Source organism: Cinclus cinclus, chromosome 16, assembly GCF_963662255.1.
Source record: "Cinclus cinclus chromosome 16, bCinCin1.1, whole genome shotgun sequence".
Classification (NCBI taxonomy): domain Eukaryota; kingdom Metazoa; phylum Chordata; class Aves; order Passeriformes; family Cinclidae; genus Cinclus; species Cinclus cinclus.
Window position 1 is genome coordinate 5580380 of NC_085061.1, and position 23485 is coordinate 5603864.

Consider the following 23485-nt stretch of genomic DNA (forward strand, 5'->3'; position numbering starts at 1 on the left):
CTTTTCCCAGGTGAAGCTCTGAGCGTGGTCAGGGTGATGCTGTGCTAAGCACTGTACAAACAGAGCAGGATGGGGTATGGTTGGGGGAAAGGTGAGAGCAGGGAGATGCCAGCCCCTTGCAGAAGGAGAGGCAGAGCCCCATCACAAGGGTGGCTCTTCAAACCACAGGGATGAGGATGATTTTTTAAGTGTGTAAATTACCACATTGCTTTATAAGCAAGGAAGAGAGAGCAACTACAGGGAGCCACATCTGGCTGAAATTATCCAAGATGCTGAGCAGCCAGAGGGAGAGATAGATGAACAATGCTCACAGAAGCCTTGGTTCCTTAGGAAACAGAGCTCACAGGAGCAGTAAGAGAAACCACGAGATAAAAGCAACCATGTCGAGGGTTATCAGCAGCATCTCACTGGGCTGTGTCCAGGCACCGTGTGCTGTAGGAGAGCACAGTGGTGCCGAGCAAGGTCACCTGCCTGGGTACCCCGGGTGTGCAGGAGCATGCCAGGGGATGGGCGGCATTGCCTGGTTTGGGGTTGGTGTGTGTGGGAAATAATCCCCCATCATCCATGCTGTGGCTGCCGGGGCAAGGGCAGGTGTACCTGGCCACGGGGCAGGGCTTGTGCCTCCCTGCTCTGCCCTGACAAGGTACAGAAATACTTCAGCATCGGTTTGTTGGGGTTTTTTTCTCTCTTTTCTCCCTTCCCCCAGCTCCTTATGAGCTTACAACATCTTGTGCTAAAAATAGACATTGGTGTGGGAGTGAAGCCAAGGCTCTGCCTGCCCTTTGTTCGAGGGGCTGCAGCTCCAGCCCGGGGCAGTGTCCGAAGCTGGAGCAGATCCACCAGTTCACGTCACTGGTTTTGCAGTGGCAGCTCGGAGTGGTCTGCAAATGAGCCACGAGCCCTCTGTTAAACAAAATCAGTTTGTAACCCTGCTCCCTGCTCGGTGCTTGGAGCAGTGGTGGAATCTCTGCAGAGCAGTTGTGATGTTTGTGTTCCTGTGCCCAAACCCGAGCCATGGAGGTATTTCTGCTGAGGGCAGTGAGCTTTGAAATGTCACTGTATAAACACCAGGTCACGTTAGACTCTGAATACCACAGTAAAAGCTTTAGTGCCACATAATTTATAGAGCAAATTTATAAATGGCCTTTAAAGCCCTGGCTGTGTTACGTGTCTGTAAAGTCAATAGTGTCATGCAAATAAAGAGTTTATTTTCCCCTCATTCTGCTTTTTTGCTGGCATGTTTCCTGTAACGCCAGTGACTTGCCGCCTGATTTACACCATATATAGAAATGTAGAAAAAGACTAATTATAATTGGCTCTTCTAACGTTTTGTGAGTTGAACTTCTGAAAATACTGGCTGCATCTTGATCCAAAGGTCTGAGTTTTTCAGAAGTTTCTGCGAGTGTAAATCTCTGTTTAACCTCAATGCAGATGTGGCTGATGGGCAAACAGCTGTCAAAAGCTTTAGCCGGCCTTGATCTTAGTCCATAGAGAGGAATTTTTAATATAAAGAAATAAGTTAATTTATTTCTACTTAATAGCCTCAAAAATAAGTTGCTGCTCGGTTCCAACTGCTTTTTAATGTCACTGTTATCTGATGCTGGTTGTAAATGGATTAAATTCTCTTCTGATGCTTGAAAGGCTCAAGTATTAGAGCAGGGCTTTGAGAGAAGCTCCATCATTTTCTGCTCTGCCCCTCAGTGATGGGAAGCTCTTGTTTTGGTGATTCAGGGCAGCAGCGTGCATCAGGAAGATGTGGCTGTCACAGGATCTGTGGAGCATCCCTCACTGTGGGATGCTTTTTTGTGCTGTCTTAGCCTCTCTTTCCAATCCCTGTAAGAAGATTCCTTGTAGAGGTAGAGATGGAAATAAAAAAGTAATAGCAGCATGGTTAAAAAGCAGCAAAAATCAGGATGGCCTGGTGTTTTGTCAAGAATTCATCTTGCTTTTGCAAATCAGAGATTTGGGCATGGAGGGGGACATGCTTTGTGGGAGGAAGTCATGGCACCAGTCCCCTTCAGTGCATGTTGGTGCTTGGTGTGCGTGCTAGGATTGCATCAGTGATGCCTTTGTTAAATCACCATTTCCAGTAAATTCCCAGCAACCAATTCCAGTGTTTGGCTGATCCAATGCACCAGGTTTGGCTCTCACTGGATTTCAGAAAGACCACGTTACAAATCTCTGCACTCAGTCCTGCCTTTGTCTCTAAGGGCTTGGCTGCAGGGCCCCAAAGTCTGGCTGCATTTTCACTCTTCCCAGCTGACACCAGGAGCAATTCCTGTGCTTGGCACTGGGGCACCCAGGCAGTGTGTGGTTGTACCCAGGGCAGCTGAAGGTGGGACTGATCTCTGAACAGGCTGGATTTGTGCCTGAATGAGGAGCACAGGGATGCTGCACCTCTTTGGCATGGACCTCTGTCCTGTCTCAGTGTCCCAGAGGATGAAGAGATTTGGCATCACAGCCAGGCAGGGATTGTATCAGGCAGTTTGGCTTCTTGGCTGAGTTTTGCAGCCTGTCGTGAGCTTGGTGCTGTGCAGATTCTGCTGATGCTTCTCTTCATGGTTTTGGAGCAGTGGGGAGCATGGCAGGGAGAGATGCAGGATATCAGGCTAAGTGGCAGCAGAGCTCCAAAAAGGATGCAGCCTTTACTATTGGCTTTTCAAAGGAGCATTTTAGCATTTCAAGGGTGCTCAAGTGCATTTTGTTGCATCCAGTGCTCTGAGTACTGGACAGATGCCCCTGTAAAACAGCCCCTGTCCAGAGGTTTCCATCAGAGGGCTGGAGGTGTGAGTGCCTGATGGAAATTGCAAGCCCTGCAGTTCTCCCAGCCCAGCAGCAAGGTCACTGGGGGCTGATGTGCTGTTGTTAGGAGTGGGTTAAAGCACGAGCATCCCTCCAGCGAGCAACCTTGCCTGGCACAGAAACCTCCTTCTCATGCTGCTGAGCCACAGAGCAGCTTCTGTTCTCTAGCACTGACATCAGCCACCAGGCAGGACGTGAGTCACGCTGGGAGCCAGGCTCGGGGGGAGCTGCTGCCCCTCCCACACCCTCCCATGAAGGTGAAGCCCCTCTCGGTGGCTCTGAGGCTCCCTGCTCCCCCCTCACCTGTGCAGCACCTGGCGTGTGTCAGGTGTGACGTTCGCAGGCCATGACCCCAGTGGGGGTGTGTGAAGTCTGGCATCTGTGCCTTGGCACTTGTGCTGTGGATTTTGGGTGCAAAAAAGGGGGATTAAGCCTGATTTTTTTTTTTCCCCAAAAACCTTTTGTCTAATAGGGAGGAAGAGTTTAAGATGAAAGGCTCTGGAGAAAGGTTGAAATGGTTGAAGGAGGAAAAGTCTACAGAAAAGTACGTTCAGCTGAAGCAGATGGGACCCCATTGCTGGTATTGAGTCTCCTTTTCATGTCTTCCCAAGTATGATCCTTTATGCATTTAACATTACACAACTCCATGTCAGCACTTGTTCCAAGAAACCTTTCCCCATCCTCTCCCTGGAGGTTTGAGGGAAATGCAGTCATTGCTTTGAAACAAATGACTCCTTCTTCTTCTGCCTTGGTGTGCCCTGGCACTGCTACCATGGGAAGTGGATGGGGGGAAATGCTTTGCAGGTCACTTCTGCTCTCTGCAGCCTCACTCAGAGCAAAGCAAAAACTCAAACAGTGAATGAATAAATACTGAACCAATTTGTCTTGGAAGGAAATGGATCCATTTGAAAAAATCCACTCAAGAATCCAGCAGCAGATCTAACCCCCAGCCAGACTGACAGCATCCACTGCAGCATCCTCAGTGGGTTTGGGCAGGGCTGAGGAGGGAAGGGTTCTCCTGGGGAGCTGCCTGTGGTGAGTCCCAGCCTCGCTCTGTGTCAGCAACTTCACAATAAAATGGTGTGAAAATCAAACAGGACTTTGCTGCAGTGAGGACAAGGCACATCCAAGGGCTGTTTAGCAAACTAAACCCAGGAGGAGGATGCAAGGGGAGATCACAGCATGGTTTGTCTTGCTGTTATTTTTTCTTGTGCAAGGGGAGCAGGGCTGTGACAGGGACCCACCCGTGGCATCGCTGCCACGCCAGGGTGTGCTGACATTTCCACAGGACTAGCATCGTATGACAGGAGCTGGAGGAGCCTTTCAGTGCCTTTCAGGAGCTGTTTGGAAGTGCTGATTCAGCCTTGGTACAAACCCCTCCGAAAGTGTACTGCCGCCTCCTGGGGCTCTGTGGGAATCGAGGGAAGATGCTGCACCACTTCCCAGCCTGGATAAGGAGACACCGCACAAAGTCGCCACCAGAAGGCAAAGGAGAGGACTCCAAATGCAAAAGCTTGTCTTTTAGAGTTAAATTTGGTGCTTTTTTATTTTTTCTATCTCTCTGAGCTATGGCAAGAGGCCAGTGACTGCTTTTATGCTTTCCAGGAAATCCATGAACATTGCAGTGACAAAGTGATGGGGCGGTGATGGATCTTACAGATAGCTGCTGTAGGAAGAAAAATATCTAGCAAAGAGAAATACTCTGATGTCTTCAACTCCCCTAAAGCAGAGAAGCATTTAGGCAGCCAAAAATTGCAGGTGAGAACCTGTGGGTCTGAACTTAGGGGAGGAGGAGCAGCCAGCCAGGTGAGGCATTGGCAGCTGGCTCTGGGGATGGGGTAGCACCACTGCAAGCTAAAGCTGGATGCTCACAGCTAGTTTAGGATCCAGCTGTCATTTTAACAGCTGGTTCTGTCAAGCTGCCTTCAACATAGCTCTGATCCAAGCTTCTATAATTAGCCAAGGAGCAGCAGCTCTCGTGCAAGCAGTAAGGAAGCAGAGATGCTCAGTGCAGGAGAAACAGAGCAGTGTGGGTGTGAGACTTGCTGAAAGGGCTAAGGGCTGCCCCATGAAATTTTAAATAGTTGGGGGTTGGTCTTTTTGTTGTTTTCCATTTAAGTTTTTTGTGCAAAATATTTTGTTAGGGTTTTTTTTTTTCCCCTCTCAAAAAAGCACACCTAAGAGATGTTGTTTCATTTTGTGTCATCCTTTAACAGAAATATTTACATTTATCAACTCAAATCAAAAGCATTGAATTTGTGGTCAGTTTGAGGTTCGTTGAATTTGCTGAACTAGTGCAGTTTCTCATGGATGAGGTGGTCTGAGCCCCTGCAGCCTGTGGCAGCTGAATGTGCTGCCTGTGTTTTGGGGTGTGCTCTGGATGCTCCTGGGGATGCCCTGAGTTGTTCTCAGGAGAGTCCATCTGACTGGTGAGGATAGACTGTAAGATCAATAAATGTGTGAAACACCCCAAATATAATTGTCATGACTCACTCCTGTCCTTGAGCTTTCCCTGTTTGAGGTCAACCAATTTGAATTAGTGTATTTTGATATTGCTCAGGCTGCCTGTTCTGTAACCTTGAGTTTTTGCAGTCAATAAATGGACCTATACCAGTTGGAGACAGCTGAAGAGAAGTATAAGGCTTTGTTCTCCATGTCTCGTATGATAAACATTTAAAGAAAGAATAGGAGAGCCATCCCTTTGTATTTTCTATGCTTTATGAGGGTAGTTCTTGGTGCTCCAGGTCTGGAGTTTCTCAGTGATTTTATGCTGTGCACATTCACATTCCCTGAATAATGACACAGGACCAAAAAGCTGGGGCATCTTTCTTCCACTAATGAGAAGGGAGTGACTAGGAAGCAATAGGATAACAAAGAACATGGAAAAGGCTGTTTTCATGGCAACTCATGGTAGCCTAATTAAATTCCCACTAAAGAAAGATCCGTTTTACTTTGGAGACTTGCGCAGGGTCGGGTGGTTTCTGTCTCTCACCAGATAAAGAACATTCTCCAGGGTGAGGTCATGTCTTTTTCTGGAGTTTGCCAGAGATGTAGCTGAGTTAGATCAGCCTCAACTCTGAACCAGAGCATTTGCTGATGCTTCTTTCTTGCCAGCACCAGCCCACATCCACCTGCATTTTCCCCCTATAGTGAGCTCATCTGAGTTTTCACCTTGAAATCTCTGGTGCAGCAGGGAAGGCTGCAGTAGAGGAGTTGTCCACACCCCTCTTCTGGGATGCTTATACTGAAATGGGACAGGGAGGTGCCTCCCCAGCTGGCTAAATGGGGTTGGTTTTACAAATGTTGCTGCTGTTGAGGTGCAGGGACAGCAGCCACCTCCAGTTTCATAACCAGGGCAGCCCCTGAGGGATGAGTATGTGGCATGGCAGTAACAAATAGCATATCCTCAAAATACCTGAAAGACAATGAGGCTTCTCACCAGGGAGTGAATTTCAGACTTTCATGCATTGCAGAGGGGGAAAGAAAATTTTAGCCTAAGCAAGCCAGTGGGAATTTTGGTCAATGATTTATTGGGACAGAATTTAGCCTTGATTTATATAATTCCAGGAGTTCATTAAGTGGGATTATGCTGCTCCAGGGAATGGGAGGTGATAGTTCTAGAAAAATCAAGTTGTGCAAATGTCCTTGTGCAACCTGGAGGTTGTGGCTGCGCTGCCAATGCTCCTCCCTTGATAGCACAGCTGCCAGAGCACTGTGTACCAGCTGATTTCTGGGACAGCTGGAGCACCAGCAGCCAGGGCACAAATGAGCCCTAAATTTAAAAATCCTCTTTTCCTGTATGAAGTTTTTACTGTAAATTCATTGAACACTCAATAAAAGACATTCAGGAGCCAATAGCAGCACCACAGCAGATCTGCTTGAAGCCATTTGGATTCCTCTTCAAAGCAGAAAATGCGAGTGCTCGTGTGTGTGAGGATGACTTTCCATGATTTATGATTGTATGGAAATGCTGCCTGTGTGGGGGAATGCTTTATTCTAGGATGCCCCAGAACAGAGAGTCAAAAACTCATCTAAAGTCTGTGGTGAACTTCTCTGCTGACTTCTCTACAGCTCTGTTGGGGGTTTAAATTCATCTCATCCTTGCTTGGGTTGATCTATGTGAGCAGCTGCCTAGGCTGAGGTTTTATTTATTGGTGTGGGGAAGAGATCCATCAAAATCTCTTCAGCCTGATCCCCTAGGTATGTTTTGAAGATGCCTGTGTAAAATCCAGACCTTCAGGTGGTTCAGGTGCTTTGGAGGTGCTTTGAGCTGAAGCCTCAGCAGCTGTAGGTTGGTGAGTGCCACTGTGGTGCATGGGGAGGGCGTCAAGGCTCCTTGTCCTCTTTGTGTCTCAGCTCTTTGCTTTCTGCATGAGCCACTGCAGTTGCATGTGGGGCTGCAGGTGGGTTCTGCCTTGCCTGGCAGAGGCAGGACCAGCTCTGTGTGGGCATCCCTGGGCAGGGGTGAGGGTGGTGTGGGATGCTGGCAGCAGCTCCTCCGGGTGCAGGGAGGGAAGGCTGCAGGACATCTTCCTGTGCAGCTTCTGTGCAATAACTCACAGTGGCTGCAGCGAGATTTTTTGGAGTGTTTATGTCTTGCCCAAGGAGGATCCTTGCCCTGTGGTATGGGGAGTGGTTTGGCTCCCAGAATTCAGCTCCTGAAGTGAGCTGCTGCAGGATGTTATTGTGAGTTAGTACCATGTGCCTGCCCTTAAACATTTTCTGGCCTGGCTTTCCAGCTAAATCAGGCTTTGAGTGCACTCAGTGCTGGTAAATGGGATGAACATCACACTGGGAACCTCCTAGCTTTCATCTGCCTTTTATTATGGAAGACTGGCTTCAAGATATCAAAACCTGAAGGTTATTTACCTGTAACAGGATTTTTTTCTCCAAGCAGCCAGCGGCTCCCAGGTGGGTGTTGCAGGGATGCCACTTGGAGAGGAAGCATTTGATTTCCAAGTAAAATTAGATTCTCCCTTCAATTCTCAGCAATATAAGTGCAAGGCTTCCAGTAAAGACATTTTCTGTAGCAAGGGGTTGTAACATCTTCCAGCAGATACAATTAAATTGTTCTTGCTGCAGCCAGCTGTGGTCTTATCTTTAATATGTAAACACTTGCTCAATAATTAAGTTACCACGGAAGTTGTACTGTATCGATGGTCAATTATACGATAAACTGATAAAAGGGAGGATGTGGCTGTGTTCTTTAGCAAACCCGATATGCCTGCAGCAATCAGGTGAAGACTTGGGAATTGTATTAATCTGGTGTTTTCTCCTGGTACTTGTTCCCACGAAGCACTTCAGAGGAGGTGAGTGCTCACTGGCAGATCAATATCACTCTACCAAAAGAAGTTTCTTCTCTGATGAGTGTCCCGTGCACTACCTTACCCTGCAGTTGCCTGCCCTGTGGCTGCCCTGTCACCCCCTGCTGCCGTCATTTCCCATTTTTTTATCCCGCTGGTGGCTTCCCAAGCTCTGCAGAGACACCTGTGTCTTGTTCCTGCTGCACTCGGTAGGACGCAAGGGGCAAGGTGATCCCATCAGAGATCCCTCCCGGAGCAGGAGTGACTGTGCTAATGTCTTTGTCACCTGAGAGCTGCTCCGCAGGGAGTCATAACGTGTGATTAAAGAAACCAGTTAAAAACAGCTTAGGAAGCTGGATTAGGTACATGATCTCCTATTATGGCTCCTTTTAGCTGACAGCCCGGTGAAAGAAGGGGGGGTCTGGATTACATGGAGAACCATCAGACTCGACAGGAGTGTTTTCTGACTATTCGGCTTAGTGGTGTCATGTACAATTTTAATCAGATTTAAATAGTGGCAAACATCACAGGCTTAATGGATTTCAGCTTTATTATTGGGGCTTTGCTTAGAAGCAATTTGGATTTTCAGCTGTGAGCCACCAATGCAAGTGTATTCACGATTAAGTGGGACTGGAAACCCAGGGATGGGACCTTGCATTTAAATTCCACATGCCTGAGGGGCGGGACAGACCTCGTCTTCTTTCTGTCAGCCCCAGGACCTCGATGTGTAGTTAAACTCAGCCCCATGATCCTTCCATAGGGAGGGTGCATTTGGCTCCATTTTCCATTCTGATCCGAGCAGCTGGGGGACACCTTTTCCATTACTAAATCAAGATGAAGCAAGATGACAATATCTTTTCACAGTGATCTGAAGAATTGGTTTTCCATGCTTGGCTTCAGCCCTGAAGTTGTTCCTCACATGGTCTAAAATGATCTCTGTCCTCTGCTTTAGGTGTCATGGGCTGTTCTTGACCTTCCCATGGTGAGGCTTTGTCTGGTCTCTGCTGTGCCAGTTTGGAGTGATTTGTCTAGAGGAAAAACAGTCCCTGAGGACACTGACACCTGTATTTCTACAGAGACGTGGTCCTACTTCCAAACTGAGACTTTTGGGGTGTTTCTGTTGGTTTCTTCTTGTTTATTTCTCTTTTTTTTTTCCATTGTGGGAGCAGATGCTGTGGAAGAAATCAATATGGAAAGTGGTTTAGTAAAACAGTGCTGACTTTGCTCAGAGGACTGGATCTGACTATCAGAGTCAAGTTACTATTTCAGGATCCTGTTGGTCACTGAGGTCTGGTCAACTGCTTGGTCCTCCAGGCCCTGCATGAGCAGAAAAAGCAGGAAAAAGGGAAGATCAGTCATTGCAAGTTCCCCTTCTATCAGTAAAAGGAAGTGTGTGTTCCTACTCCCTTGTGTTTTCTGTGCCACCTCACGCCACCGACCTGAGGTTTCATCTGCTTCCATCTCTGAGCTGAGCATTAGTGAAGATGTTTTCCCTTAGAAGGCCAAAGAGATGTCTGCACAACGTTATCTGAATCATCCACTAAATCCTGGCTTTCTGTCTGCTGTAGCCATTCAAGCGCTAATTGCCTTTGATTAAGTCAATCGTTTGCAGAGTGAGCGGGTTAATTGGGTATTGTGGAAGCAATCAATCCCATCAGCTGCTTGCATCCATAGCTCAGGCGACAATGCAGAGGGACAATAATTGTTTTATGAGCTCCTGGAAGGCAGCAGAGGCAGACTGGATGACAACAGGAAACCCTTCTCTGCAAAATGGCCTTTAGGAAAGGTAATTTGGATGCTAAGTGCTCGTTAAGAGAGGACAGATTGATTAGGAGCTGGGCTGGGAAATGTTGCGCCTCTGAAACGAGAAAATGGTGTCAGGGTGCTGCACTTGGGAGTCCTTGGGCTCTTTGGCCTGGCTGGATGAGATGTAAAGAGGATGTGGTGTCCCAAATGGGGAGAAGAAGTTATCTTCAGGGAGGTGAAGGGAGATCATTCCCTTTTCAGCCTGCGAGTGTGAGCTGAGACAGGCCAGGCACTCACCTTGCATTGGGTGCAGCAAGCACTGACCTCCCAGGTGTCCTGGGGGCTGGAGGATCTCTCAACACATCCTCGTGTGCTGCTTGCTGATGCTGTGATTTCCAAAGAACTGAGCTGTGCAGGGGCAGTAGCAGCTCCTGGTGGCTCCTCACCTGGTCAGTGCAGGAGCATCCCAGGATCCCATCTCATCATCAAACCTCCCAGATCCCTCCTGCCATGGGGACGCTGAGACATCTCCAGCATGGCTGTATCTGCACTGCTCAATGTGGGACCAGCAGAAACTGTATTACCCAGAGATGGCTGCAGAATTACTGCAGGGAAGTTCTGAACTCCTCAGCACAGCTGCAAACAAGTAAAAGAAAAAACAAACAAACAAAACCCACAAAAACAACAGCAACAAAAAAAAAGAAGCAAAAAAACAAACAAACGAAAAACAACAGGCAAAAAGACCAATCTGCTAGTGCTATGCAGAGGAGCAGGGTGCAAGTTCTGAGGGATTTGAGGACCTGGATCCTGCTTGCTTCTGGACGATCTGAGGAAAGAGTCAAGTCTTCATTCCATGAGCATACTTCCTTGTTTTATGACTTTTATTGGAATGAAAATTCTTGAAGTAAGCAAATTGAAGTAATTGAAATGTCTTGGTTTGATGGTGGCTGGGTGCTACAGGAAGCAATGTTATAACTTAGAGCAGTCAAACCAAACCATTTACACTGGCATGGCTAAAACAAGAGGTGCACAGTTGTTTTTGCAACCCTATTCGAAGTCCAGTCTGTAAGAAAATTACAGAATATGTCACCTTCTCCATCCAGCCCTCTCACTGTGGATAGTGGGGTTTATTTCAGAGGGAATGTCCTTCAGACTCATTGTTTAAAAAGGAGGTTGCAACGCGGGGTCAGAGGTGATGTGTGAGGTCAGGGATTCTGCACTCAACTGCTCCAGATAATCCTTAACCTCTCAGAAAAGGTGGGCACCCCATGTCCAGTGAGTGCCTGTCCCCCATCCTGCCTTAATTAACACCTTACAGTGCTAATAGAGCAGAATGCTCAGCTTTGACACACTCAGGAGTGGCCATGTGCACCCTGCAATTTTAGCAGCAAAGTGAGGGAGTTGGATTTGAATCTTTTCCAAAGCTCTGAATTGGGGTCAACGCACTCTAACTGCTGAGAGGAAGGAAAAATGGATTCCGTAGGAGGAGGTGCCCTGTCTGAACTTCAGGAAGATGTGATTCTCTTGGATTTCATGCACAAGTACATTTTTTTCTCTTATTCAGCCTCCCATGATTTGTCTTGCAGTGAGACAAGAAGGCAAGAAACCACACAGTGCTGCATTTGTGTGGTGTTGGATACACTCAGATTTCTTCTGAAAGCCTGGGACCAGACCTGGTTTTGCCACAGCCCTAGAAACATCATGGGAACAAGCAGATCTATTGCCCCTTCCCAGGTGAAACTGTGAAATAAGGAGCCAAAGAAACCAAAGATCAGACATGGTTTTAATTCCAGTTTTTAATGCCCTACTTAGAATGACAGAAGGAAAAGTCCATGGACATTTGTTTTTGCAACCCAGTGGATCTGATTGTTCTCCTTGCAGGAGGGATTTTTCTTCTCTTAGAACAAAGGGCAAAACTGAACGAGGAATTTCCTGTAATCCACATTCTCAGAGACAAACCCCCTTATCATTAATTAAGCTCTCTAAGAGCTTTCTGAGGTGGGGAAGTAGCAATATCCCTCTTCTTTAAAATGGGGAACTTGAACCAAATGCTGGTAGAAGTCAGATGGAAAGATGGTGGCTACAACAGATGTTGATATAAAATCCTGTCCCTTGCTTCCTCTGCAGCCTCTCAGGCAGGGGAAGGCTGGGCTGCACTGGAGCACGCAGTGGGTGCTGCTGGCTTTATGTGCCTGAAGGAGCTGCAGCCACCAGCCCACTTGAGCTGCCACAAGGCCATATATAATCTTTTCAGTCAACCAACCTGGTGACCTTGTTTTCCTTGCCTCCAGAGTTTTACCTGTGGGGATGAAGTGGGCGTGGAGTGCCAGTTCCTTGTTTTACCTTGGAAGCCACGTAGCAGGTCAGAAATACCTGTCTGGGCTGTGTGGTTGTGTCATGTGCCCTTGGCTGGCTGACTTTGACACAACTGCTTGGTGGGGCTTTTGCAGGTGGCACAGGTTTGTGCCAGACCAGCCTGCAGAAGAAAGCAATTGATTTTGCTCCTTGGCAGGTGGCAGAAGTGATGCAGGAAACGTGACAGTGTGACAGCAGCAGTGTTAGCAATGTTAGTGGTATTTCTTCAGCAGGGCTTTCCCAGGTAGTGCTTTCTGTAGAGGAGATGAGTCCCTCTGCAATTAGTCCTGTGACAGCCCCCTGGAACCTTCTTTGAGATAAGAAAAACTACTTGTTTAGAATGACTCATGCTAGAAAAATGCAAGGTCTTCTTTTTATCTTTTTAGAATATTATTGGTTAGGTTTGGTTCTTTATAATTGGTTGTCCCAAACAAAGAGAGATAATGTAGTTGGCCAAAATGTGTTAACCCTGTTTTTCATTGGTTTACTTGTGATCCCCCCAAACCCTATAAAAGTACACGTGTGATCCCCCATCTTTGGATTTGTAGCCTGACCCCTTCATGGATAAAGCCTGTGAAAAAAGTCTGAGCTGCTCTCCCAGTCTTTTTATGCCGGCTGGAAACTACAGGTTTGTGTGAGAAGCTAAGTGCCTGAAAAGCCAGCACTCACAAACCTTGTAACGTCCCCCTGCCCAACAACAACTGGGCAGGGGAACACAACAGCTTTCTACACTCATGGTTAGGTGCTGTCATCTGTGGGATGATGGCAGGTGGGTGCATCCCTCGTTCTGTGCCTCAGGAGAGGAAGCAAATGTGTTGGGGACATGATGCTGTGTGGTCCAACACCAGCAGTCAGAGGTGTTGTAGGACTTGTGGTCGTTCAGCTTCCATCTAAGCAGAGCAGCCCTCACAGAATCACAGAATGGTTTGTGCTGGAAAAGACCTTAAAGATCATGTCGTTTCACCCTGCCATGGACAGGGACACCTTCCACTATCCCAGGTTGCTCCAAGCCCTGTTCAGCCTGGCCTTGGACACTTTCAGGGATGGGCCAGCCAGAGCTTCCCTGGGCAACCTGTGCCAGGGCCTCAGCATCCTCACAGGGAAGAATTTGGTCAAACCTCATTTGTGTCAGTGGATTGTCAATATTCCAGAAAGCAATTTACTGCTGGAAGTCAGTGAGGGTTTCAGCTTCTGCTTTTCTGCAGGGTGAAACCCTACCAAACATCTTGATCACAGAGAAGATCACCCCTGAGGAGCTGAATGTGACCAGGGGCCTCTAAATACAAAGCTGTTGCTAAAATAGTGCAGCATGAGACAAGGAAGAGAGGGTTTATTTGCTGTCTCCAATGCCCTCCAGTGTGAGATCTGTTCCCTGTTCAGCCTCCTGCAGTTTTGATTCTCAGCACCTTCTCTGGCTGTTTTCACAGCCCCTTAGATCAGGGCTTTGAGGACACTTCTTGCTGACACACAGTTTGCCTGGGGAACCTGTGTGGGTTCATGTTGGGTTCAAGTGCTGTTCACAGTGGTTTGCACTGATGGGTGTTGACAGGGGTTCAGGTTTGGGCAGAGCCGAGGAGCAGCTCCTGAGGATGCAGCCCTGAAGGGCAGAAAAAAGAAAAAGAAAAGAAGCAAGCAAAAATCTGTACCAAAGTACACTGAAATCAGCAGCTGGCTTTGTCAGAGCAGCCAGGAGCTCTTTTGCTGAAGCAGTTGGTCTGGGAAGAGCCAATATGTGAACCACAGAATGGGATAACACTTGGTTGTGTTGGGCTTTCGTAATTCTTCCTTGAAGTGGAATTTGGATCTTGTGTTTGGACACAAGAATTTGGAAAGAGAACATCAAAATGATGAAATGTCCAATGTAAGAGGGCAGGGAAAAATAGGTTTCCAGACTGACTTTGACCCTGGCTCACAGCCTTGTCCTGGGCAGCTCAACAAACCTCTCTGGGCTTCCCTCTCTTCATATACAGCCATGATGGTGCCCATCCGTCAGGATTACAATGATTTGAGATCATCTTTGGGAAGACGCAGAGTAATTTTATTCTCCATCTCTTAAATGCTAAAAAATGGGTGTTATGAAGGGGAGCAAGTGTAATCAGGAATTCCTGCAGCATCCTTCACCAGTCCTGTGTTTGGAATGGATGAATGAATGGATGAGACCCACAGGCAGGAGCTGCTCCAAGGTGGGGCCACCACGAGCTGAGCTCTGTGTGCTCAGTGTGCTCTGCTGAGCCACACAAAGCCCAGCTGGGGATTCCTGAAGGAAAGGATGGGCTTTCCTCCTGCATCACCCCACGTTTGTATTTGGAGATATCACTGTCCTGTTGTTTGATGTCCTTTCCTCCAAGCCAGCTCTCTCCAGCCCCCTATGAGACGTCAGCTTTCCTCAAATGCCAGGCACAGAGGCTCTGAAACCCTCTCTGCTGCTCAGTGCAATGAATAGCAATAGCTTTTGAAATACTCTCCTGCTGCTAAAGCTGGCTTGGCATTAAAACCCAGCGCTTTTCAGGAGCAGAAGCCACTTGTGCTTGGTTCCCAAACCACACACTCTGAGGAACAGCTGCTCCATGTGTTGCTGTTCAGGCAGCAGTCAGCCATCCCCAGCTGTCAGAGCCCCAGCAGCATCTCTGCCTCACCTGAGCAAACCTGCCTGTCAGAAATGTGGGCATCACCACCTGCCTGTCTCCTGTCAGAGACTTTATTTCTGTGCAGCTCCATCGTGTGCCACAGGGTGCAGAGAGTTTGCTGGTAGAGCCTGGCAGGGAGCAGCACCTGCCTCTGCCTCAGAGCTGTGGTTCCCCAGCAGGGCAGAACTGCTGGGGATACAGGCACAGCAGCCTGGGCTGTTCCTGCTCTGCTGTTGGATGCAGCTGCCCTTGGCTGGGCTTTGGTGGCTTTCCTGGTTGCTTGCCCTTGCTCAGACTTGGGGTAATCCTGCTTCCTGTGGCTTCTTCTCTTTCTGACACTGCCAGTGCCCTCCAAAGAGGGTTTTTGCTAGAAAAGTTCCTAGCCAGCCCATAGTGGGGTAGGGTTGAATTGATGGACTGGGTGAACTGGCTCCTGGCTTTGGGGAAGATTCTTCCAAGCTGGGTGGGTGGACCAGAGAAAAAAAATTTAGCCTTGTCATTCCCCTGATGTATCCAGTGTTGGTTCCCTGGGATACTGGACTGGTGCACACAGGTAACGATGCTCTGGTGGGCTGGAACACTTCTCCTGCACTGGAGGGATGCAGAGGGCTCAGAGGTGGAAGGATTAGGTGGGCAGTGGTGTCATCCCCCAGTGCTGGCTGTGGCTGTGGGGTAAACAAGGGTTTGGCCCATCCCATCTGCACCTCCAGGCAGTGACAGGGCAGGTTTGTGGGAATGCAGGCAGCGGGGGCTGCTGGGTCTCACGGGACAGAGGAACACCCTCTGCCTGTGCTGGCTCAGCCCAGGACTGAGCTGTAATAATGCACGAGGGGGACCTTGCAGGCAGTCACTCCTTGGGGATCAAAGTGGAGCTGTCTGAAGCACAAACTGTTGGAAAAGAATGAGAGTAGAGTGAGAAGGGCAGATCTGAAGGAGAAGGCCTGTCTCATTCATGTCCTCAGCAGAACAGCCACACACTTGGCTTGCTTAGTTCTGAAGTGTTAGTTCTTTTCTTTATCCCAACTCTCTTTATAAATACAGCACTTTATCCCTGGTTCTCAGTCATTCCTTTCTGCTGCAGGGTACCGAGAAGGATTCCTGTGGAAGAGAGGACGTGACAATGGGCAATTCTTAAGCCGAAAATTCGTGTTGTCAGAGAGGGAAGGTGCTCTGAAGTACTTCAACAAAAACGATGTGAGTACCTGGGGTTGGTGTGTGCAGGTGGGATTGCAGCCGTGAGAGCATCCTGGAACACATGATCCCCAGGGCACCTGTTTGGGCACCTGTTCATTGATGCAATTTCCATAAGCACTGAGTTCCCAGCTGCTCCAGGAAAGAGCACCAGGCTCAGCTCACCCTCCCTTTAGTGGGGCTTGCCCTTGCTCCTCCACAGTCATGCAGAGATGTCCCACAGTTCTGTTCACACATTCCTGCTCTGTTGCCCTTCAAAGTCCATAGGGCTTTTCTCAAACCACCCAGCAAAGGAGTTTTTCTCAGCTCTGGCTCTGCATCATCCAACTAACGTGGGTTTCATATTGATGACTACCTTGTGATGAAGGTGTCAGCACCTTCAGACCCGGGGTCTGAGTTCTCCTTTGCATGGCATGTCATGCAATCCAGAGGGAAAGCTCCCTGGTTTTCTGTTCCAGTGTCAAGCAGTGTGGAGGTATTTGTCGTTTTCCCAGAGCATGTTTCATTATTGTGAGAAATGGAGCTCTTACCATGGAAATGTAAGTGATGAATGGATGGACACTCCCCTGTTCAGCACCATGTACTGGAGGAAGCCAAGGTGTTTTTTCTGATCTTTGGGTCTGCCCTGACCATCACAGCTGAGAGCAGCCCAGGCTGAGCCACCAGCCAGTTTTTCCAAGCATTTGGTGCAGTTGTGGTGTCAGATGAGCCAGAGGATGGGAACATCCATCCTCACTTCTCCATGGCATTGACAGCACCATCTCCTCCTTCAGCTTGGTTTGTTAGGGTGCAGCTGTATCTCATGGGGAAGATAGAGCCAGTCCTTGCTGAGGGAGAAGTGAAAGTCCCAGCAGTTCCATTCAGTCACTCCTGACTGCTCTGATAGTTTAAAGCTGCTTTGCCTCGTTGTTGATCTCAGCTGTGGAGGGAACGGTGCTGTCTAGACATCCTCTCTGCTGGGATTTCCCCACCATGGCCACCCACCAGGGCTGTGTGTCCACAGCAAGTCCTCAGGTTCCCAAAGCAGCACTGACACCTCTGCCAGCTCAGCACAGTGCTGAGACCATGGCACTACCCCACAGCCTTCTGCTGGCCCCTGGTCCTGCTCCAAAACTCCATCACCAGAGGGCTGATCTGTATTTGCTGGGATGTCTTTTTTCACAGTGGCTGTTTCGCTTCTCAGTGCAGTCCTGGAGGGGTGGCCAACTTCTAGAGACACTTTGTAGGAAGATGAGCAGTGCTACGGTGCTGCCACTGAGGGTGCAGGTGGGGCTGGGAGCCCTACCAGGCTCCCTCTTGGGCTAACCCATGCTAGAGGTGGGCTGCAAGGATTGTATTTGTCCCTCTGAAAAGTAAGTTCCCAGTTCAGAAGGCAAGGGGAGGAGCAGAGTCAACATCCAGTGGCTCATGTGAGAGGATGGGACAGATGGGACCCTTCCCAGCCAAGCACCTGGGTCTGTTTTTGGCAAAGGGGATAATGATCCATCTTTTGGGACAAGGATGAACTCTCTGTAGGTGCTGGAGAGTCACAAAGCATCCTGGCCTTTTAGTTAGCAGTCTGCCTTTTTTTGTACCCCTGCTGAATTCTGCAGAAGAACACAGCATTTTTCCAGGCTGGCAGGAAGCACTCACTGACACCTGAGCAGTCTTGGTTATCTCATCACCAGGTAGTTTTGTGGGCTGGGATTCAGGTGTTTTTAACTAATGGCCTCAAAGAGGCTTTTGTTCTGAAAGCAGGAAGGGAACTGCTTTCTGGTTTGAAAGCCACTTCTCAGGTTTGCTCACTCAGCTGTGTTTTGCAGGCAAAAGAACCCAAAGCAATTATGAAGATCGAACACCTGAACGCGACTTTCCAGCCTGCAAAAATTGGGAACCCTCACGGGCTGCAGATCACTTACTTGAAGGACAATAGCACAAGGAACATCTTTGTCTATCATGAAGATGGCAAGGTGAGGCTGTGGAGGTAATGAGAAGGTTTGGGTTGTGGTCCTGGGGGCTGTTGCTGCTCAGAGCCAGCCTGTGGCACACCAGGCTCTAACTGAGCTGGAATCACTTGGAGGGAGGAAGGGGTACAGGATGCACAGCCAGCTTTGGGAGTGTTTGTTGAACTCTTCCAAGCACAAAGGATGGCAAACTGTGTTCTAAGTAAACAGATGCAAATGGAAGGAATTGGAAATTTCTTGCAACTTGGGAGTAGAGGGTTTTTCAAGGCAGGCTCCTTGGTACCCAGAGAAGGAGACTGGGGGGATGGAGCATTGGAAGATGAGGGGACTCAGTCCAAAGACCTGCAAAAGGGGAGCAAACTGGGATGTAGGAGAAGCAGGGAACTGTTGTGGTTCTGCCTGTGTCATATTTCATAACATGCAGATATTCATGTTTGTATTGAAATAAATCCCCTTTCTCAGATGTCTCTGAAGGGAGGTGTGAAGGAGAGGACCAGTGGGTTTGGGGTGGTCATTTGTGGGTCCCAGGGAGCTACTCCAGCAGAGCTGCTCCCAGACTTCCCCTCCATGCCAAGTGCTTGTCAGCAGGTTCTTTAGCACAGCACAGTGTCACTTGAGCTGCTCTCAGGTACCTCCCTGCTGCAGTTTAAACCAGAATAATAAGCAGCAGCTCTTCTGTGGGAAAGTTGCATCCCACTGTTGTGTCAGTGACTGTGGTTTGCTGGGCTTTGGTGGTTTGCTTAGCCAGGCTGGGAGGAATGCAGTCAGGGCTGTGCTGGCTTTGGGGTTTGTGTTTCAGCTGCTGAGCTTTCTGCTGGGGCAGGATGTGCTCTGATGAAATCTGATCATGACCCAGCTGAATTCCTTTCAACTTCCCTGAATTTGCTCTGTCTCCTTGGCTGCACAAGGGCTGCAAGAAGATGAACGCCCTGGAGTAAACTCCTGCCCTTTGGGACTGGAGGCTGCCCTGGGACTCACCTGTGGTCTCCTGCTGCCCTTTGCTGCCTCTTGTTCTCCCCCAGCAGCCCCAGGGTGTCCTCCTGGACCCCAGAGGTGCTGCCTCTCCCTGATCTGAAGTGGTGGAGCCTCATTTAGGCTCCTTCTCACATGTCATAGAATCACAGAATGGTTTGGGTTGGAAAGGGCCTTAAAGATCATCTTGTTTCAACCCTCTGCCATGGGCAGGGACACCTTCCACTATCCCAGGTTGCTCCAAGCCCTGTTCAGCCTGGCCTTGGACACTTTCAGGGATGGGCCAGCCAGAGCTTCCCTGGGCAACCTGTGCCAGGGCCTCAGCATCCTCACAGGGAAGAATTTGGTCAAACCTCATTTGTGTCAGTGGATTGTCAATATTCCAGAAAGCAATTTACTGCTGGAAGTCAGTGAGGGTTTCAGCTTCTGCTTTTCTGCAGGGTGAAACCCTACCAAACATCTTGATCACAGAAAGGACCTACAGGTAAATAAATAAATAAATATGTATATAATTACCCAATTGGTGGCTGGATAAGATATCAAAATTTTAATATTACAGCTTATTGTTCATTAGCTCTAGTCTGGTTTGGCCATTATTAACTTCAGGAGGGAATTCCTTTTGCTGATCCTCTTTGTGGTGCTATCTGGGGTGTCCTTAGCTGCTTAGGGTAGGAAAACAAGTAATAAGTGAGTAAAATCGCAGACAAGTAGGTCAGAGTTTTCCAAAACATTGTTTTTCTGTGTCCTATTATGTTTTGGGCTTTTTTCCGTTCAACTTTAAGTAGCTTAACAAACCAAAACAAAGGTTTTTAATTTTTGGGAATGGTTGTTTGCCACATTTTGAGATACCCCCAATTCAACTCCTTGAAACTGAGATTTCAAAATTTCATGTGAGCCTTTCCTCCTTACCGAGATCATTTCTAAAGCACAAAAATATTTAAATCTTAAAGAAGGCCAACTTCTCCTTTGGTATGGTCTTTCCTACTCTACAGCGACCTCACCTGAAAGGGTTGGCAGTGTTTATTTTGGGATTAAGTGGCTCATTGAGCATGTCCCTGATCTGATTCGTGAAGTTTCACGGAGGGAGCTCAGCATCCCTCTCCACGTGCTCAGCATCCCAGGCAGGGCAGCTCTTAATCTCCCTTCCCACATTCCTTTCCTGGTCCCACAGTCTCAGAACACAAGGCAGTGTTTGAGTGCTCTCTGAGTGGAACACTTAAAATTAATGTGGCATTTCGAAGTAAAACCTTCAGAGACATACAGCACAAGCTGTTGGGTCTGACCGGAGATAAATCAATGCATGAGTTTAAAACCAAAGAAATTATAAACCAATTATTTTGTAGGAAGTAAAAAATGGAGAGAGATTTTTGCCAAGGAAAAGGAGAAGTGCCAGAGTTTCTTGGACTTCAGTATCACTGTGGCTGTCCCTAAATGACTCGTGGGCACAGCTGATAGACTGGGATGCAAAGACAAAGAGGTGGTTAGTTACTGTTTTAGCAAAACATTGGAGTATGTTGCTGGAATTTGGGTGGGATGCAGGTGCTGCTCAGGTGTCCTGCGGGAGGGGCTGTAGGACAGGGGTGGGTGGGTGGGCAGGCTGCACCAGCCAGCACCAGCCCAGCCGTGTTGATAGGGTCAGCTCAATGTTTCAAATGCTCTTTTGGGGCTGGTTTTGCCAGTTCAGAAATGTTTAAATCCTCCTCTCTGCAGAAAGCCCCTCGGTGTTCACTGGAAGCTCTGTACACATCTGGGAGCCTGGAACAGCAGCTGAATGTTCCACATCCTTCACCTTTTTTTTTTTTTTTTTTGCTCTATTCTGTGGTTTTTTAGGATTGCAGTTACATTGTGCTCTCTCACTGGGGCCAGAGTGACAGAACACAGCGGGATCAGGTTATTTCGTGTGCAGGCTGCATTCCTCACTCTGCTTTTCTTCCTCATTATTAGGAAATAGTGGATTGGTTCAACGCCATCCGGGCAGCACGTTTCCATTACTTACAAGTGGCATTCCCTGGAGCCAGTGACGCTGATGTGAGTGTTCCTGCAGCGTTGGTTGGGTGGGGTTTTTTTTTCCACTCTCGCTCATTTTCAGCATCCTGTTAACAAGCTGGAAGGTTTGGGGAGTGCTCCATCCTTCGGAGCGTTCTGCAATTACCGGGATGAAATGGCTGTGGTGGGATGCTGAGCCCACGTGCAGCACCCACTCCCAACATCCAGGCTTGGGCTCCCTGCACACACAGGGGCTGTGGGAGGAACTCCAGCACTGCCACGCCTGCAGGAGCCCTGAGCATCTGCCTCGAAGGTGTTGCTGTGATAACAAAAGACAAAACAAAGGCTGGCAGGCAGGAAAGGTGAGGGCAGAAGGATGTCAGTGCCCTGCCTGAGCTCTTCTCTGCAGGTCAGTGCAGCCTGGCTTATAAATGCCTGTTTTCCGGGTGCTGGAGCTGCTAATTTTGTTACCCTGGGCTAATGCAATTCCAGAGGCTGCTCTGACTGCTGTCAGCCGGGGCTGTGTGCTGCTCTTGGGATGTAACATCGCTGTGGGGATGATCAGTGATTACTCCCTGCTACGTCCTTGGCTGTAGATTTTGAAATCTAATTGCATTTCCTGCCTTCTCCCAATTATCTGGGAGGGGTCCAGCCGTGGTTCTGCAGGGTGGCTCTGTCCCTGGCTGCCCTTCGTCCTGAGGAGTTTGGGAGACTCTCCTGGAGGCTGCTGGCTGTTCTGGGGAGGTGCTCCAAGGTGTTTCATGGTTGTACCCTCCTCTTCTGAGGAGGAGCAGGACTGCAGCTCTCGGGCAGAGCTGTGGGGTGGGGTCAGGGCTGGGGGTCAGCTCAGTGTGGCTTTTCCTTCCAGTGACCCCCAGCCCTGGCCAGCACACCCAGTGTCCCCCAGTCCCCTCCATCTGACACTGCTCTTTTCTGTCCTCCTCGGTTGCTCCAGCTGGTGCCAAAGCTTTCTAGAAACTACCTGAAGGAAGGATACATGGAGAAAACGGGGCCAAAGGTAGGATATGAAGCATTTTTCAGTCCTTCCAAACGTCAGTCTTGCTCTGTACGCCCCCAAGAAGGGGTTGCTGGTGGGACAAACCAACCCTTGCCAGACAGGCAAAGTCTGTCAATAACTCTGTCAATGTTTAATGCACTTTCTTCACTTGGGAACAAACATTAAAAAAAAATCCAAATCTACATCACAAACCCAATGCCCCTTCCTGGTGCAGTTGGCCCAGGCCCTGGCTGTGGTGGCTCATGATGTCTCAGAAGCCATCAACCCAACTGTTCCCAACTCCCTCAGCCCATCGGGCTCCTCCAAGTGCCTTGAGCCTCCTGGGCCACGCATGGTTAAAGAGAAGCTGTGCTGTTTCAGCGTGTGATCTGTTATTTTTTGTCTCTTCAGCAAACAGAGGGATTCAAGAAGCGATGGTTCACCATGGATGACCGACGGCTCATGTATTTCAAAGATCCCCTGGTAAGATGAAGGTGCCTGGGCTGCCTGTTGGGAATTACCTGCAATACTACTACTACTACTAAGAGTGATAGCAGTAATAATTACAGAAATGATCTGCAGTGAAGTGAAGGCTGGTGGGAGAGGCAAGAGGGCACAAGGCTGTCACTGCTTGATGGCTCTGCCTGGTGTCCAGTGTGCAGTAACCTGTGCACAGATACCAAAAACCCTTTAAAAGCCCTGTCCACCACATATTCTGCATCTGGATCTTGGCTCCCTGGTGTAGATGCTGTATTGTGGGTGTCCCTGGTGAGGACCAGGAGCACCCTGGGGGTGGCTGGTGCTGTTGGGGTTTGGTTGTGGCTGCTGCAGGACAAGCTGTCCTGGCTGCCTGGGATGCAGAGCTCCCTTCACACTCACCCCTGCCTGACTGCTCTGCTGCTCTCTCATCCTAGGATGCCTTTGCTAGAGGGGAGGTTTTTATTGGGAGCAAGGAAAACAGCTACAAGGTGCTGGAAGGGCTCCCACCATCCACGCAGGGGAACCACTGGCAGCACGGGATCACCATTGTCACCCCAGACAGGAAATTCCTCTTTGCCTGTGAGACAGAGGATGACCAGCTGGAGTGGATCACCACCTTCCAGAAAGTTATAAGCCGGCCCATGCTGCCTCAGGAATACGCAGGTGTGTGTGCTCAGGTGTGTGTGCTGGGGAGGGCTGGGTGTCAGCCCGGCCCTCCTGGGGGCTGGGATGGCTGGAGGGGGACTGGGAATGCAGGACACTGCTCCCTCCTGCTCTGTGTGAGGCAGCTCTTCACTGCCCAGGGGGATCCAGAGACTGTTTGACCTGAGAGGGGGTCATCCTGGGAGGAGGAGGAGAATGGGATCCTTCTCTCTTCATTGCCTCTGGTGTGATGTCCATGCTGCTGTAAGGATCATATGGTTCTAGGGGTAATTGAAGCCAAGAAGCATCAGCTAGGACCACTGTCAGGGTAGGCTTGTGCCAGGCTGTCACCACCTGCTAGTGCTTGTCCTGCTTTAACTTTATTTCCTCTGTTTTTTCCTTTCAGTGGAAGCCCATTTCAAACATAAACCTTAGCTGGGA

At 49.0% G+C, this 23485-nt stretch overlaps 1 protein-coding gene across 2 annotated transcripts in view; it reads left to right on the forward strand.

Moving 5' to 3' along the window:
- Window positions 1-23485, forward strand: part of ADAP1 (ArfGAP with dual PH domains 1) — a 49851-nt gene extending 26366 nt beyond the window's left edge. For both annotated transcript variants that reach the window (XM_062503388.1, XM_062503389.1), the window contains 7 exons: window positions 15915-16027; window positions 17827-17973; window positions 20884-20967; window positions 21881-21943; window positions 22334-22405; window positions 22837-23065; window positions 23451-23485. In XM_062503388.1, the coding sequence (XP_062359372.1) occupies window positions 15915-16027; window positions 17827-17973; window positions 20884-20967; window positions 21881-21943; window positions 22334-22405; window positions 22837-23065; window positions 23451-23479 (737 nt within the window). In that variant the 3' untranslated portion in view covers window positions 23480-23485. The remainder of the gene's footprint in view (window positions 1-15914; window positions 16028-17826; window positions 17974-20883; window positions 20968-21880; window positions 21944-22333; window positions 22406-22836; window positions 23066-23450) is intronic.